This window comes from Chiroxiphia lanceolata, chromosome 4 (genome assembly GCF_009829145.1).
Source record: "Chiroxiphia lanceolata isolate bChiLan1 chromosome 4, bChiLan1.pri, whole genome shotgun sequence".
In the NCBI taxonomy this organism is placed as follows: Eukaryota; Metazoa; Chordata; class Aves; order Passeriformes; family Pipridae; genus Chiroxiphia; species Chiroxiphia lanceolata.
The window spans coordinates 34,728,908-34,745,452 of NC_045640.1; the positions used below are offsets into that span (position 1 = coordinate 34,728,908).

The 16,545-nt window shown below is 37.8% G+C and overlaps 1 protein-coding gene across 18 annotated transcripts in view; it reads right to left on the reverse strand.

Moving 5' to 3' along the window:
* TENM3 (teneurin transmembrane protein 3) overlaps nucleotides 1-16,545 on the reverse strand; it is a 1,309,047-nt gene that overhangs the window by 115,642 nt on the left and 1,176,860 nt on the right. For 15 of the 18 annotated variants that reach the window (XM_032684675.1, XM_032684674.1, XM_032684676.1 and 12 more), the window contains 3 exons: nucleotides 16,361-16,453; nucleotides 13,547-13,651; nucleotides 2,031-2,269 (listed from right to left, as the gene is read on the reverse strand). In XM_032684675.1, the coding sequence (XP_032540566.1) occupies nucleotides 2,031-2,269; nucleotides 13,547-13,651; nucleotides 16,361-16,453 (437 nt within the window). The remainder of the gene's footprint in view (nucleotides 1-2,030; nucleotides 2,270-13,546; nucleotides 13,652-16,360; nucleotides 16,454-16,545) is intronic. The other 3 variants (XM_032684682.1, XM_032684680.1, XM_032684679.1) reach the window with 1 other exon arrangement.

Here is a 16,545-nt window from a genome sequence, read left to right on the forward strand (position 1 = left end):
TATGGACCCAAAGTTCTCTAGAGAGCATTCCTGAGTGCCGAATTTTATATTTAGACTGCTGAGTTAGCTGAAATATGTGTAATATCACCAGTAGGCAGAGAGCTCCCTATTGACTATGGGCAGAGGAAGGCCCTTGTGCATTGTTTATTTCAGCAAGGATGTGAGCTGGCATGGGCCCATGAAGTGAAATGTACAGCTATATTTGTTTTTTGGGTTTTTTTACAGGGTTTGTGAATAAATGATGTGTGGAGCTGAAAGCTCTCACTCACTGGAAAGCTTGGCTCTTTTTTCTGAATACATGAATAGAGGTGCATTAGACATGCTTATATTTCTTAATGTGCCTCTGGGAGAAATAAGCTGGTACAGCTATCTTCCTGTGCCCCTCAGAGTCATATGTAATCTGGCTCTTTCAGGCTAGCAAAGTGTAGAGCTCAGCTCAGAATCAGGTCTCCAGTATTTTACTATATGTATGGCTGTTTTTCCTGGCTCTTGACAGTGATACTTCATGCTGAATTCCTTCTTTTGTATTTTTGTATTTATTTAGTAGCAGATGTTTACTTCTGATGACTTATGAGGCAGTATTACAGAGACTGAGTACAATTACTGTGTTTTTTAAGTGGGATTATTTCAATCCCACTTCAAAAAAGATCCAGTGTCAAAGTTTAACTCTAAACCACACCTTTAAACTTCTGTGCACATTCACACAAAATAACCACAAATCCAGTGACTGAAGGAGGCTCAACAGCAGTGGTAAGCCCTACATTTGCACATGTGCCTTTTGCTCTTCAGGGCTGGCAGCTGAGGTGGAAAAGGTGCTCAGGGGGCTCTGCTTTGCTGGGGCAGAGAGCAGTTTCTCCAGCTACTCAGCAACCCAGTTTCTTGCATTGTTCACAAGAGCTCCAACCCAGTAAGAACTACTTCAAAGGCTTTATACAGTTTAAGCTGTGTCTTGCATTGAAAAGCTTATTTCAACAAAGGCAATGAAGATTAAAGATCTTAAGGCCTTCTAGGCTTTATTATTAATTTACACTGATTTTAAGAAGAGGGAGGGAAAGAGAGATTGACTCTCCTCTTTCTATTTTCTTTCCTTGACTCCTTAAGACTCTGAACTTGTGTGCAACCAATAACAAAACCCAGACCCTTGCACTTATATTTCCGTAACTGTGGTGACTTAAAATTAATAAATCTAATAAATCTAATTAATAAATCAGTTACATTAAAGTCTTTGAAGACCATTTACAGACTCAGAGATAAAAAAATCTGTAATCTGGACAAAGCCACAGAGGAAGCTATGAGTGCAAAATGATCCTGTTCTGTTCTCTTATTAAAGTCAATGACATCTTCTCATCGAAAACACTGCCCCCATTAACAGCCTAGAACTCAAATTATATAGTATTTGTAGTGAACATTTATGAAAATAATTACAGAGATGAAGAAATAAAGGAAACCTAAAATAAAAATTGGGAAATGGAATTTAACAAACAAATAGAGAAAAGTGACAATAATTAAAAATAAACAACCCACAGGAGAGGAAGAACTCTACATCTTCACTGCACGTTATCCTTTCGGACTATTATTTTTCCTATCTTGCAATCAAATGTCTGTATTAGACTTTTGCTCTAGCTCTACACACAAATGTATGTAATGATGAAATAAGGGATTGTTAGCATTCTTAAACATTTTGATATATCAAGCAAATGAAAGGATAAAAATTCCATAGATATGTTGCAAGTTATATTCACATAATGGAATTTTTACAGCCTATATTTTACACATACTTTTATAAGAACTTAACACCACATAGTTTAATGGGAGTTCAAATACTTCTTTGAACTTAATTCACTCACCATCAAGCTACAGAATGTATTAAAATTTTCTAATTCCTCTAAACAATTGGTACTTTTCATTAAACCCTTGTGGCTTTTAGTGTTACCAAAGACTTTGCTAGTTAAAGGTTAGTATGTCACAGTGCATACACAGTACATCAGACACCACTGTTCATACTGACAATTATAAAAAATGGGACTCACCTATAAAGTAGGACAGCAGTATTGCCAGCAGCACTGAGACCCCTACAGCACAGAGTGCAGTACATTTCCAGCTACAGTACTTCGAAGACTTCTTGAATTTAAAAGCACTTCTGGATAGAGTGTTCCTAGGTAGTGGCCGAGTAGGAGGGGAATAAACAGAGCCGGATGCCATTGTGTACCCTGGTGTTGCAGTACTGAACAGCGGTGTGGTCCCTGTTCCTGTTTTGAATAGGAAATGCCTGTGAAAGAAAGAGTATATTGTAAAGTATAAAAGTAAATAAAGCTGGGGCACAGGCAATCACACATCTTTAGTTTAATGTTGCCTATTTTTCACAACATCCGATCTACAAAGGGACGTAGAAGCAATAACTTGCCACGACACTCACACATAAAGAGACACTTTCCTTTAAAGTAAAGACCAAAGCCCCCCAAACATTAGTAATACACTGGTATCCAGACAGGAAACAGAACTACCCAAAATACAATGTAGTAGGGAGGAAGTCTCTCATAGTTTATCTAACAAGTAGGGACAGGCTTTCTGCTGCTGTTTATTTGTGTTGGCTTCTGCTACAAACTACAGGGAACTCCATTAAAATGTCAATAATGAGCAATGTGACTACAGTCCACACTACTTATCACAGCTTTCCTGGGTTAAGTACAAGGAAAACAGCAATCTTTCAGTTACAAACTTTTGGCAACTTTGCCAAAAATAGTCAGTTAAAAGATTTTTTTTTGTATGTGTCCTAAATAATCAGTTCAGTAATTCACATCTACTCACACATAATCTTACCATAAAAAAATCTGATTATGGATACAGCAGCTAGTTACAGCCTAGGAGAAGTACTCTAAAGAAATATATTTGGTAAGTGCTCAGGAGGAACCACAGCCAGCAACAGATACAAAAAGCAAAGCAAAAGTTAAGACACACTGTGAGTTAGCAGTAAACTTTTTTTTCAATTAAAATTTCCAATGGAAATACTAGTCCCTGAGCCTCTCTGTGGCAGAATCCCTTAATTTTAGTTCATGCAAGCATAATTATTTTGAAAGAGCCTCTAGCTCTACTACCTGGAGTTTTTCTCCTCATGCACATACACAACTCTACAAACAACAAAAACTCAAAGAAAGGTCTTTGCACCAGGGGTTTTTCCACCAATTTGTTATGCTGGCAACTCTGTAGCATATGGTTTGGCCTTACCTAATTACAAATGGCAAAATGAATACATTATAGCTAAAAATGGTAAGAAAGCACACTGCCGAGACTTTTGAACTTACCAACCCCTCAGCTGAACAGAACTAGAGTGGTTTGCATTTTTCAATAGGTAAGAGACACTCATGAATTGCTGATACCCAGGTCCCCCCGAAGCTAAGTGCATGCCTACACTGTGTTTGCCTATTGCATGTCACCTATACAATCGTGGGTCAGAGGATCTAGCACCAAATGAGCCAGCTGTGGAGGGGGAAAACCTTAGTATGTACACTACGTGGCACTGTGGACTGCTTCTTAGTTGATGGGACTTTCATTCTCTGGGATCTTTGCATAGTAATAGACCAATTTACACAGATGTAGCAGATTTTTCATAAATACACTGTAAAGACATGAAAAATTAATTTGCTCCACTGCAGCCTGTGAAAAATACCAGCAGTTGATAAGATTTGTTGTTTGCAGATGACTTTTCTATGGAAGGTTAACAGGTGAACTAGAACATCGTGGCATAGGCCCTCTCCTTGAAAATATTTGCATTACAAACATGATTCCATGAAACATGTTACATAGGTTACTTCATTCTGAACAATATTAAACCTGTTGGCAGTAACAACAAAAGGATATGCACTAGATCTACTGATGCACAAGAGCACATCCCAGATTTTTTGGCTTCTGAATTCTGAGGATTACCACCAATTTCAAAAGACAAAGACCTGATGGTTTAAATTCTTCCTAAGAAGGTATTTCATTAAAAGTTGTGACATTTGCTATGTACCAAACACCAAAATAATAATAATGAGTCCTATGTTAAAAATGTTTTACACCTTACAAAAGCATTACTTGGTAATTCATTAAGTCCTGATAAAGGGTTTTATCCACTTGATCTTTATTGTTCTTTCATTTCTGGCTACATATGGTAAATGCTATTTTCAGGTATATTTCACAAAATATGTCTATACAGATCTCAAGAAAATGCCAAACACAAAGGTAGCTGTTTCCCTTTCCATGTGCAATGTGTACTGTTTTGGGGACAGAAGGAAAGCCATACAGTAGGTATAATAATACTCCTCCTAAACTTCCACTTCCACGTTAAAAATAAGAAGCTGCCTGACCAACCTGCAATTTTCACATCCTTCTGTCATGCTGGTAGACTCAACAGACTAAAAATGGAAACTGGCATAATAAGAGCACTTGAATGGAACTCCATATGCTTTAGCCCTTAACAAAATAATGCAACAAATAGTTTGCCACTGATATTTTCCTTTTGTTTTGTTTTTTTTTCTCTGAGAAAGTGAGAGCTGAGACATTTGCTTTGGTGGAGCACAACATACTGCAATCCATATTCTCAAAGCCTTTGAGGAGTTAGTTCCATAGATAAACTTGGGAGATGACAGCGGTGGTGTGAACCATCATAGCTCTGACAGTTCATCTCTGGCATTGAAAGAGAACTGTAACTTTTACATGTGAATCACAGAATCGCTTAGGTCGGAAATGACCCTCAAGATCAACGAGTCCAATCATTAACCCTGCACTGCCAAGCCCACCACTAAACCATGCTCCTAAGTGCCACATGTAGATGTCTTTTAAATACCTTCAGGGATGATAGACGACTGAATCACTTCCCTGGGCAGACTGTTCTGTTGCTTTACAACCCTTTCAGGGGAGAAATTTTTCCTAATATCTGATCTAAAGCTCCCCTGGTGCCACTTGAAGCCTCTTCTTCTTGGCTTGTTACTCTTGAGAACGACTGACCTCCCCCCTTGCTACAACCTCCTTTCAGGTAGTTGTAGAGAGCGATAAGATCCCTCAAAGACTAGTCCAGCCTAAACAACCCCAGCTACCTCAGCTGCTCCTTGCAAGACTTTTGCTGCAGATGCTTCACCAGCTTTGTTACCTTTCTCTGGACTTGCTGCCATACCTCCATGTCTTCCTTTTAGTGAGGGGCCAAGAACTGAACACAGGATCCAAGGTGCAGCCTCCCCAGTGCTGAGTACACGGGGGCGATCACTGCCTCAGTCCTGCTGACCACACTATTTCTGATACAAGCCAGGATGCCATTGGCCTTCTTGGGCCCCTGGGCACACTGGTGGCTCATGTTCAGCTGCTGTCGACCAGCACCCCCAGGTCCCTTTCTGCCAGGTAGCTTTCCAGGCACTGTTCCCCCAGTCTGTAGTGCTGCATGGCATTGTTGTGACCCGAGTGCAGAACCCTGCACTTGGTCTTGTTGAACCTCATACCACTGGCCTCGGCCCATCAATCCAGCCTGTCCAGATTCCCCTGTGGAACTTTCCTACCCTCCAGCAGATAAATTCTACCACCCCAGTTGGTGTTTCTGCAAACTTGCTGAGACTGCACTTGATCTCATCAATAAACCACTGACAAAGATGGTTGAGAAAGAAATTAAACAGGACTGCTCCCAATACTGAGCCTCGGGGAACATCACTCGTGACTGGCCACTAGCTGGATATAACTCCATTCACCACTCTCTGGGCCTGGCCATTCAGCCAGTTTTCTACCCAGTGCACCTGTCCATGCTGTGATGGACAGTTTCTCCAGAAGAATGCTGTGGGAATTCAGCAGTGTGTAGTCTTAGGCAGCACACAGCACAGCTCCTCACTTTAAGCTATTCTCTTTCGATTTGATTCCCACGAATACAATGCCGGAGTGGCTGCACTTTCTGGCTGAATGTTGAGGGAAAAATAATGACAGAAAAGCCAGTCTGGCATCTTCTACTGGGTCAAGAAAATTTGTTTGGCTCTCTCTATTTCTAATGTGTGCAGTTACTAACAAAGTTGTCAGATACTCTCCTGCTACATTAACTCTGAGTGATAAGTATTTAAAGTGTAACGCTATCAGACTTGCACATCTTGTCTGCCTCACTGAGCCATGCCAAACTGTTCCTATGAGACGTTTAGAAGGATATGGTATCTGACAACAAATCCAGGCTGCTTCCACATGGTGCTGAAATTATTGTGCTCTTGAATTATAATCCATCCACAAATGATTTTAATTATCTAAATATCCATATATCTTGTCTTTTCAAACCATGGAACTCAAATAGCTAATTTCTAAAGCCTAAACTGTTTGCACTACTTGACCAGGTACTGACTTATGGGCAATTACACTATATTTCATCTCACAGGGAGCTTATAGCATCTGCAGCGGTGTATCTTCCATTCAAAATTGATCACATAACATGAACTTGCTAGATCTTCATATAAGCAGCACTTTAAATATTTTATTAAGCTATGGAGTACAAAAATACAGTGAATCATGCTAGTATTTTACAAGACAAGACAGTTCTGTTTTTATTAAATAATTCAACATTTAAAGCAAATAATATTCTACTTTTATATTTATTCAATATATATTTCTGTCTGCTTATTCAATAGATGTTGCTAATAAAAGGTGCAGTTAATCTTAACATTTTAGTGAGGGGAGTATTTAGTACCTAACAAATCTGAACTACAGATTGAGAGCAAAATACAAAGCTATATATAAAACAGTCCTTGGATGCAAAGAGAGCTTGGAAGTCCCCTTATTTCACAAATGGAAGGCATTTTATTTAAGTTCCTGTCCTGACAAGAAAGGACAGAAATACGGCATCAAAAACCTCAAGGGCGTCAGCTCAGAAAACAAGCATAGGAATAAGAGTAAAATAATCATGCTTTTAATTTAACTCAGTGCCGGTGTTTAACCAAGCGCTGGTGTGCACTGGCCGGCATGCAGATGGTTTCTTCCTTCTCAAGCTTGCGTGGGGTGGGGTTCACATCAAATCAGATTTTCTTTATGCTGCCACATCCTCTGTGGAAAATAAAACTGAAGCATTCTCTACTAAATTCAGTAAATGGGAAAACAGAAGGGATTAAAAAAAGTGATAAAAACCATCCGTGAGTCTGGCAGAAAGACTAAGTTAACTGAAAACTCTATCTTTAGAGAAATGGAGATAGATTATCAAAATATTTAAGGACAGTAAGACTCAGCCCAGAAGTCCAAACACTTTTGATATGAGATAGCCAGGTGTCCAGCAACAGAAATGTAATTTAAAATAACTTTCTTTACTAAAGGATCTATGACAAGAACTTTTGACCGCAGTTTAGAAGAAAATGGATACTATGCATCAATGAACGCAATATTACATAAACACATCTGGAAGGCCCTAAACTCCAAACTGCCAGAAGCTGAGATATTATATAAATAAACCAAACATAAGGGAATATTATGCATTATTTTATAAATAGACTGGTTCTCAATTTGTATAGAGTTACTGCATAATTTTAACATTCCTAATATAATTTTTACATTAGATACATGACTTCTTTTTTTTAGCTTATGCTGAAATTGCTTCACCTTGCAAAAGATTAATTTCTCCAATTTTGGGCATCATATATATAGAATGCTTTGCATATACTTGAAAGACATGTGGAAGAGCCTACCTTACCATTTCAAACAACTTTCTTGGTAGCATATTAGTTCTGTTTTAAACTATTTCTTACAGCACCATCCTGCCAATAGAGTGCTGAAGTCCATAGCAAGTATGCCACAATGTATTAAGTCACACAGGACTTCTACAAAATTTGTACTAAATATGGATTTAGTGAATAAGGCCCAGCAAAATTCTATTGAACTTCTCAGAGTATGTCAAAATATAGTTTATCACCCTGCCAGTGAGATTTAAAGGTAGCAATTATTATTTTGTGCAGCATTATTATTTAGTTGACAACTGCTGTCATAGAATAAAGGTCAATATTGCTAGGCCTTATGGATATACAGTAACAAAACACTCCTCATCTTAAGAGCTATAATACCACTGATCCAGAATAAAATTATATTTAGAATATATTTAGAATATATTTAAAAATCTAAATCCCTCCCTCCTAAATCTATGAACCTTGTGTGTTTTTGTATACTAACAGTACCTGAAAAATCTGAAGGAGGATAAATCTATCAGTTTGCTCATGTTTCTGAATAGAGAGCTTCCACCAAGACCCACTATGACAAATGTCATAGTGCCACAGCAGTACAGGTTTGCTTGCAGCACTGTCTCCTATACTGTCCTAAATGCAATCTGTTTGGTCAGTTCCATGATGGTGTTAAAGATATGTGGCTCATCAGATCTTTACAGCCCACTACTAGAAGACAACTGAGGGAGAACAGCTGTAACACTCAGAAGACAGGACTACAAAAGGCACACAACATCAGAAATTATCTATGGCCTAGACTTCAGAAGGAGGTCTCTGTCTGAAAAACAGTGTAAGGGGTAGGATTCCCCCAAGCATAATGCAGTACAATGAGCAAGTTAATCCATTCCAAAAATTGTGGAGAAAGAGAACATCTTATTTGATAGAAAGCAGTTACAGGTACAAAATCTGTGTACAGATACAGATAACTGTACCCAAAAAATCACAAACAGGAATTACTGCAGTAGGGTAGATCACCAGGAACAACACTCTATCTGAAAGTGGCCAGTTCAAAGGTGGGGGTGAATGCCTTCCAGTCTACTTATTCATTAACAGCTCACTGTTTCTCTAAACAGACCAAAACTCATGCTCTCACTAATGTTCTGTGGCATTTTGTTCTGTAGGCTAAACACGCACTGTATCAAAATATATCTTCCTCTATCAATTTCAATTTAAATTCAACTGATCACTCCCTTGTTCTTGTATAATGAATATGTACTGTTTGCACTGCAATACATAAAAACAATTTTTTATAATATTACTGTTTGATTCGCTTTATTTTCAGGGTAAAACATACAAAAGCATTAAGAAGTAATTGCCTAAAGCAAAAAAGCAAAACTTAGGCTTTTTATGGGTCAGCAAAGGCAACTGTGGAGTTGAGGAAAGCTATTTTCAGATACCTGTTGTTTCAGTGCAGAATAAAACAGAAGTGACATTTGGAAGTTGATGGAATAGAAAGTGACTTGAGGAGAGGTGAAAGAGGAAAGAAAAACTATCCCTAAAATTTTTTGCATTTGTTTCTTTTACCCTTAGGTATCAAAGGACCCCCAAATATTTAGATATATCTGTAACTGTCTAAAAATTTCTTTCATGTAAGTAACAAGTCCACTAATCTGTTATATTTGACTCATCTATTCTCCTTGCAACTTGAGAAAAACCCTGGACACAACAGCCATTACCAACAGGAGACCATTGCTGGTTCAAAACATCACTGTACTTTACATGACTGGTCCAGCTAAGGTAATACCATTCTCTGTAATCACAAGTTAAATACTTTACGAAATGAGCACACCAATTTTTACAATGTGGAGCACAGGCTAATCTTCCCCCCAAAAACCAAATCAAATCTGACAGTATCTAACTCTATTAAAAATTACTTATTTGTCTCCAAGGTGTGCTGAATCTGTGGATATTATTACATGAATTAAGACACTTGTAAGCAAGCCCAGGTGAAGTGTCGTATGCATTCTGCTAAGGTCCTTAGTCTGTTAGCCTGGATTCACTCCAAGGCACAAGTGGTAGTATCTACACCTTAGGCACCTAGAATTAGGAACACATCAATTGCATTCTCCTAAGCCTCCAGAGGTGGAAGAAACTTTTATCAAATCCACTTTGAGTGAATGCAAGTTAAGAGAAATGTAAATTTTAGTGCTTTTATGTTTTGGTGACACATTTAGGTCTCAGGACCAATACTTCAGGAGACATGACTTCTCTGCTCAGAATTCAATAGTACTCCTAATGACCTGGGTTTGACGTTTAATATAATGAATGGTATTGTTGAATTTCTGGGAATAAAAACTGTAACTATTCTGTTTTGTAATGAACACAACTGTGATAACTGCTCACCTAAACTAAAAATAAACCACCAGATTTTGCCCTAAAATGGTACCAATTCACAATGCACCTATCTGGAGACAGAAGCAATCTAATTCTGCTTTTCAAAAGCATTAAGGCACCTTCTATGAAAGTCTGGCAGCACCATGAGGCCAATGTAAGCAAATAAGACATAAGGGTTGCTGCATCTGTATCTTTCTATTTTTCTGATGCTTCAAATGGGCATAGGTAAGTGAGACAGAATAGACAGGTTTGGAAGCTCTCATTCTCTGCCTCAAATATTTCACCACTGATACATACAGAAATAGGGCATGTCTATCTCTTTGCCATTTCCATATAAAGAAATCAATTAATCTTAAGAAAGTTACTTAAAGAGAGGATGGATATATCCAGCTGCAGTTATTTTAGTTTGCTCCAACTTCTCTCATTAAAGCTTTTGTATTTATCTCTCCCTGACTTTTATTAATGCAAAACAGCTGAATTTTTCCCTTCTGGGAATGGGTTATCTTGCTTTTTGTTTGCTAAAAAAAAATCCCACCAGATACATTAACTGTCAGAATCAGAAAAAACCATCAACTGTGGAAAAGACAGTGGTCCAAGACTGCAATCAATCGTAGTACTACACCTACTGACTGCTGTGCCCTCTCTCTGCTGACAGACCCTATTCATGCTGGATTGAACTAGGTTCTCTGAGAGAGACCATGACCTTCACCTGCCACCTGACATTAGAGAGCTCTGCCTGGTTCACTAATGGATAGATCACATCAATAAATATGACTCCTTGCACTGAGTTGAGGAAACAGATGGAAAAAAAAGATTAATCTCTGCCGACTGACATTACAGAAGAGATGTAAAAGATAACAGAAATTACTGGCTAGGTCTCATTTGAACTCTGGTTCACTGATGCATGAGATAAGCTTTCCCAGCAGGCTCCAGTAGGAATTGGATTTTTGTTTCTCTGTGAACACTTTATGCCTACGTTCATCTTCTGTTAAGGTTCTTCTGAGACAAAACCTTGTAGCTGGTGGTGTTTGCCCTTAGCATAGGCTTATGACTGACTTCCACAGAAACATCTGGCTACATTTAACATAAATCCAAGGCATCACAGAAACATGTTGCCCCGTGAGTTTGTCTTAGTTTATTTTCTGGGTGGAATTGCAATCAAAAAATTGCTTAGGAAGAGATAAAAGTGAATTTCCGCTTCCTTGGAGCCAGTATTAATACTATCATAATCCTGGAAAAAGCTCCAAGATCACAACACATGAAATTATGATCAAAGTTTGGTGGAAAGAAAGAAAGAAAGAGAAGCGCACTATTATCCATATGCAAAACCAGAGGAACATCTGTGAGAACTGGAGATAAGCCTCTTCTACCAACTTATTCAAATGTTTCAGAAAAACACTTTACATATGGTAACAATTCCTTGAATTTGGATGGATTTACACCGAGGACCTGCTTTCTTTACAAACTGAACACTGAAAGCCAAGAAAGAACAAAAGTACTACTAGGGCTGTGTCTTCCTTACTGCTTGTGTGTTCTTTCACATCTGGCCCTGGCAGCCTACCGCTCCACTGCTGGCTGCTGATGGAGAAAGACGGGAGAACTCAGGCATGGCAACATGCAGCTGAAGCTTCAAAGAGCAATTCAGACAAGACAGTATCCCAATATGCTGTGAAAGACACCAAGACATGGTGACTTGAAGGACTGAATACTGAAAAAAGCCCCAAACTTCCTCTTCTTTGGTGTTCAAGAGTAAATCTTTCTCTGCATTGCCCCTACCTTTTTGGTGGTGGAAGAAAGAATAAAGTGTTACAGTGAGCAGAGGGCACCTGTTCTCCTATTATTTATTCCTCCAAATTCAGATTCAAGCTGCTAGTTCTATACCCCAGAGAAGGAGGACTTCTCTTCTGTGATATGTATCACACACAGCACAGGATCAAAAGAACCGATATGATGAGAGGGCATTGCCAATCTCATTCCTTCGTGTTCCTCTCTGCTATGCTGCACTCTGTGAAGAAGAACAAGGGGAACAAACAATGCTAAGCCACACTTTGCAGAAGTGCACAGGAGAGTCCAGTGCAAAGAAAGACTCATGTTGGGAAGCAAAGAAACCTAGCCCAGTTTAATTACTCATACTGCTCATTGCAGGATTGCCCCATTACCTACTCTCCAGATGAGAGTGAAACTAAACATATGAACTGCTGAAAAAATATCAAGTGGCTGTTCTTATAGGTTTCATCTGGGTCTCTTAGACTAGTACTTATAGAGGATTCCATCTATGTTACAGTAAGTGACTTAGCTCTTGATATTGTTGGTGATGTTCACTTCTGAAGCAGGCAGCAGTTGGAGTGAACCTGACAGCCCCTTACTGCACTTCCTGATATTCACAATATTCATATTACTGCAGTTCTTCTGTCTCCAAAGGAAGAGAGAGCAGAGGAAAGCATCTGAATTTTGCAGTAAGGATCTGAAATGCTCATGGGAGCAGTAAGGATTTACATTACAACTCCTTATCTTGTTCTCTGCTCTTCTTGAATCATATCCCTACCAAGATAGAGACAGGAAAAGTTTTATGTGAGATGAGGCATTCTAACCTTTGCCAACTCCTGTCTTGAATATTGAATAAGTTAAGCTTTCCACGTAGAAAATCAAAGAAAGGTAGGGCATAGCTATTCCTCCAATCTTTTTACTAGCCTTGCCATCTTCATAAAGTCGAAAGAGAACTTTATGCTCTAACATCTCAAAAGGCACATGGAAACTATTTCAAAAAGAAATATTTTTTAAGAGAGACTCAGAACTGCATTATTTACACAAGGATTAATTCAGAAGTTGGAACAAAGGTTGAAATTTTGTCTGCCCCTGAAAGGCCTGACTGAGCTATTGGACGTTTTAAAATAAAAAGCAGTGAGAAGTTAAAGAAGTGAAGTATTATTCTCTCAGTGACTGATAGGATCTCATTCTGCCTCAAGCTGCAAGCAGGCTGAAGATTCCATCATAATGGATTTGTGAACCTTAGCTCACTGAAGTCCATAGTTGTGTTCCTCTTGCAATTCAGAGTCCATGATAACCCGTGATGAACTCTGTGTTGCCACTACTGTGCCATCAGCAGTCACTCACACAGCCAGACTTGTGTCACCACAGCAACAGCACTGTCATAACCTCTGAGTTACAGCCACTACCACCAACTTGGTAACTGTGCACACACATGTGATGCAACTGTTATTCCTATCTTCCATTACTTTTTGTTCCTTGGTGAAAATGTGAGTACTATGCTTGCATAGTCTCTCATATGCAACATACCAAGTTTCATAGAACCGAGACCACCCTTTAGGGATTCAACAAGGCAGAGGATTACATCTTGTACCCAGAACTTTATCTTTAATGGTACTCATTTCCCCACAGGCCTTTTTGGAGCTGGACTTCTCTTTCGGCAATCAGTGCCATCAGAGATGTGCCATACAGACACTGCAGTCATCCAGGTCTTTGTTTTGCCATTACATTTGGTATTGTTTCCTCACCTGTTTGAATGTGATAGAAAGAATCTCCAGAATCTGCTAAAATTCCTTTCTGGTTCAACTCGAGCCGCACTTACTGGGATGGCAAACTCAACTGCAGACATGCAACTGTAGAAAGAGGTTACTTTTAATTTTGTAAATTGTGTGCTTGACTTTATGATGTTGATGACAATTTCTTAATAAAGTGTTCTTTTGTTCAACTTGTGATTTTTTTAAGAGAGTTTGAAGAAACTTCAGAAATCATATTGAAAGGTTTCCTATCTGCACAGCCCATCACAGATAGAAAATTTAGTTTGATTATTTCTGGATTCTGTCACTAGTAGAGCGTATGCCAGCAGCCAAGGTCTCTCACCATCTTGAGTCAATCCTATAGGTGATGAGGTGCGTGCAATTCAAAAGGACTTTGCAAGTAATTACAATCAGTAAAGGACAAGAAATTATCTCAGTTTTCATCCTAGATATTCAGCCTTTGGTCCTCTAGCATTTTATCTATGCACTACCTTGCATAATCAACCAGTCTCAGTTCCTCCTCCTCCTTATGGACTACTCCGTCTACCCATTTGGACACCCACTCCTACCCCTTTTGGGCCCAGTCTTTTTGAGTTTGCTCCTCTCCAGTCTACACTGCTGACTTCTTCCACTCTTCAGTTTAATTCAGTATGCCCTTATAACAACCTGACCTCCTTTAAACTCAGCTCTCCTGAACTTTTCTGTGAATGGGTAACAAAAATCCCCAACCAACTGCAAAGAATTCCTACTTAAATACAACAGGAAGTTTTAAACCCCCAATCCTGCAAAAATATGAAATTTTCAGAAAATAAGGAGCCTATAGAAGTAGAAAATGCTAATTAGCTTTATCTGTAAGTAATATAAATATGGTCAGTCAATGACAGTGAATCTTACATATTTGCAGATTTTGACATCTAAATAACTTGACAGGACTATCAGATTGGGTAAAACAGACTTCTTACTTCAAACTAAGCTGATTTGTCAACAGATATACTAATATATGTTTACACATTAGAGAAAAGAATAAAGCCGAACAATACATATCATTAAGATATTTTGAGATTTCCAGCTGTCTTATGATAATTAATGCACCATGCACAAATCTCTCAAAGCTATAAACAACTACTCTTTAGGTCTAGGCCTATGAATCATTAGAATGTCTATGAAAAATGTCTATTTCTATTGTCATTCTTAACACTAAAACTGTCAAATTCATCAGATTAATATTCTCTCTGTAAGCCATATAAATGAAGGAATAGTTTATCACAATGTAACACACGCATGACATGAAAACAAAGAAACAAATATATAATGATTCTAGCTGTGACACAGTATGTTAGTGAGGTTGATAAACTGAATCTTCATGCTGATAGCATGTTGTAGTCTCAAATCTATTATGCTTTGGAACTGATGTGTTATCATCTCTGGACAACTTTCACACCAGGAGATGATTCCTGCTACCATAATTTTAAAAATGAAGGGATTACAAACAAGATAAATTTCATTGGATTGTTACCTAAATTAGTATCAACTAAAAGAAATTTCATATAATATACTCTGTTTGCTAAAATACTTGCATTTGGTGGTTCCATTACAAACATACAAAGCATAAACAAGGCATGGTTCTATTAACTCCAGCAATTATGCATCTGAATCAGTATTGGTATGGTAATTGGTCTACAGGGAACAGTAATATTTGGCTTTGTTATTTTTAATACAGTATGCTTACATTTTGAAAGAAAACAATATATTAGGGTCTTCTGGCAAATATCTGCAATATCTTTGAGTTTGTTGATAATGATTGACTAATTGAATTTAACACACCATTCTCTCCCTGCTGTTGATTGTAAATCGTGACAAAGTGAAAGTTTATGAGTTTTTGGAATAAGCAGCAGATCAATGTACAGTGCCAATATATCTTGAAGATTAATCACTTATTAATGGGAAGATGCAGATCTCATTTAATCAAATAGCACCTTATCCCTTTTCTAAGTTAGGAGTTACCATTATCAAAACAGTTTTCGGACCTGAAGATCTGATTTTTATCATAGTACAAACTAACAAACAAAGGTAAATTTATGATTAACAGTTTTTTATTAAAATTTAGCATAGTGTGGTGATTAACAGGCTGGAACTCATTAGAAATAGTACTGCTTTAGGGTATCATCATTTTTCAGGGTTTTTTATGTGTGTGTATCAGAAATGAATTATACTGACTTGGTGTAAGAATGGCAAGTTAAGTAGTTATGGAACAGTTCTAAAATATAAACTTTATTTAAAGAAATTGAAATGTTAATTTATATGTAATTCTCTATTTACAGTTACACATTTATCAGCAGTTGCAATTTCAAATTAACCGGTAAAAAATATTACAGATGAAGTAAATAATTCTGCTTAACTTCTTTGATTGGTCATTCCCTATGCGATATTAATGTTACAATATTTTAAAAGAAACATTTGCTAAGTAGTAAATATATTACAAACTAAGAATCAGATCTGGCAAATGTGTAGTCATACAAATAGTTTGCAACAGCTTGCAGAATCAGGCCATAGAGAATTAATACCATCAATTGCAGTCTTATTTTCTTAAGTGAAAGCAAACAAGATTCAGCAGTCAAAGTTTACCATGTTTTATCTACCATGAGTCAGTAAGACAAATTATTTAAAGCCTGATTTTTAAAAATCAGACATAAAGATGAGGAATTCTGTCCCAGATGTTTTTTTTACTATTGCAATAATATTTTTTAAAATCACAATTTGTCTTCTGTGTCAACAGTTAGCATCATGCAAACACTTAGAGTCACATACCCATAACTGCTATCGTGATATGTTGGAGAAAACACATCCATCTCTATAAGGCTGTCATGACCATTTGCAAGGACTGCTTGATTTTCTAATTCTCTATACACAAAGATACAAAAAGATGAAATTAGAGATGCAATTTCAAATTAAAGAATGGGATGACCCCACAAAAAAGAATATACTAGTTCTGT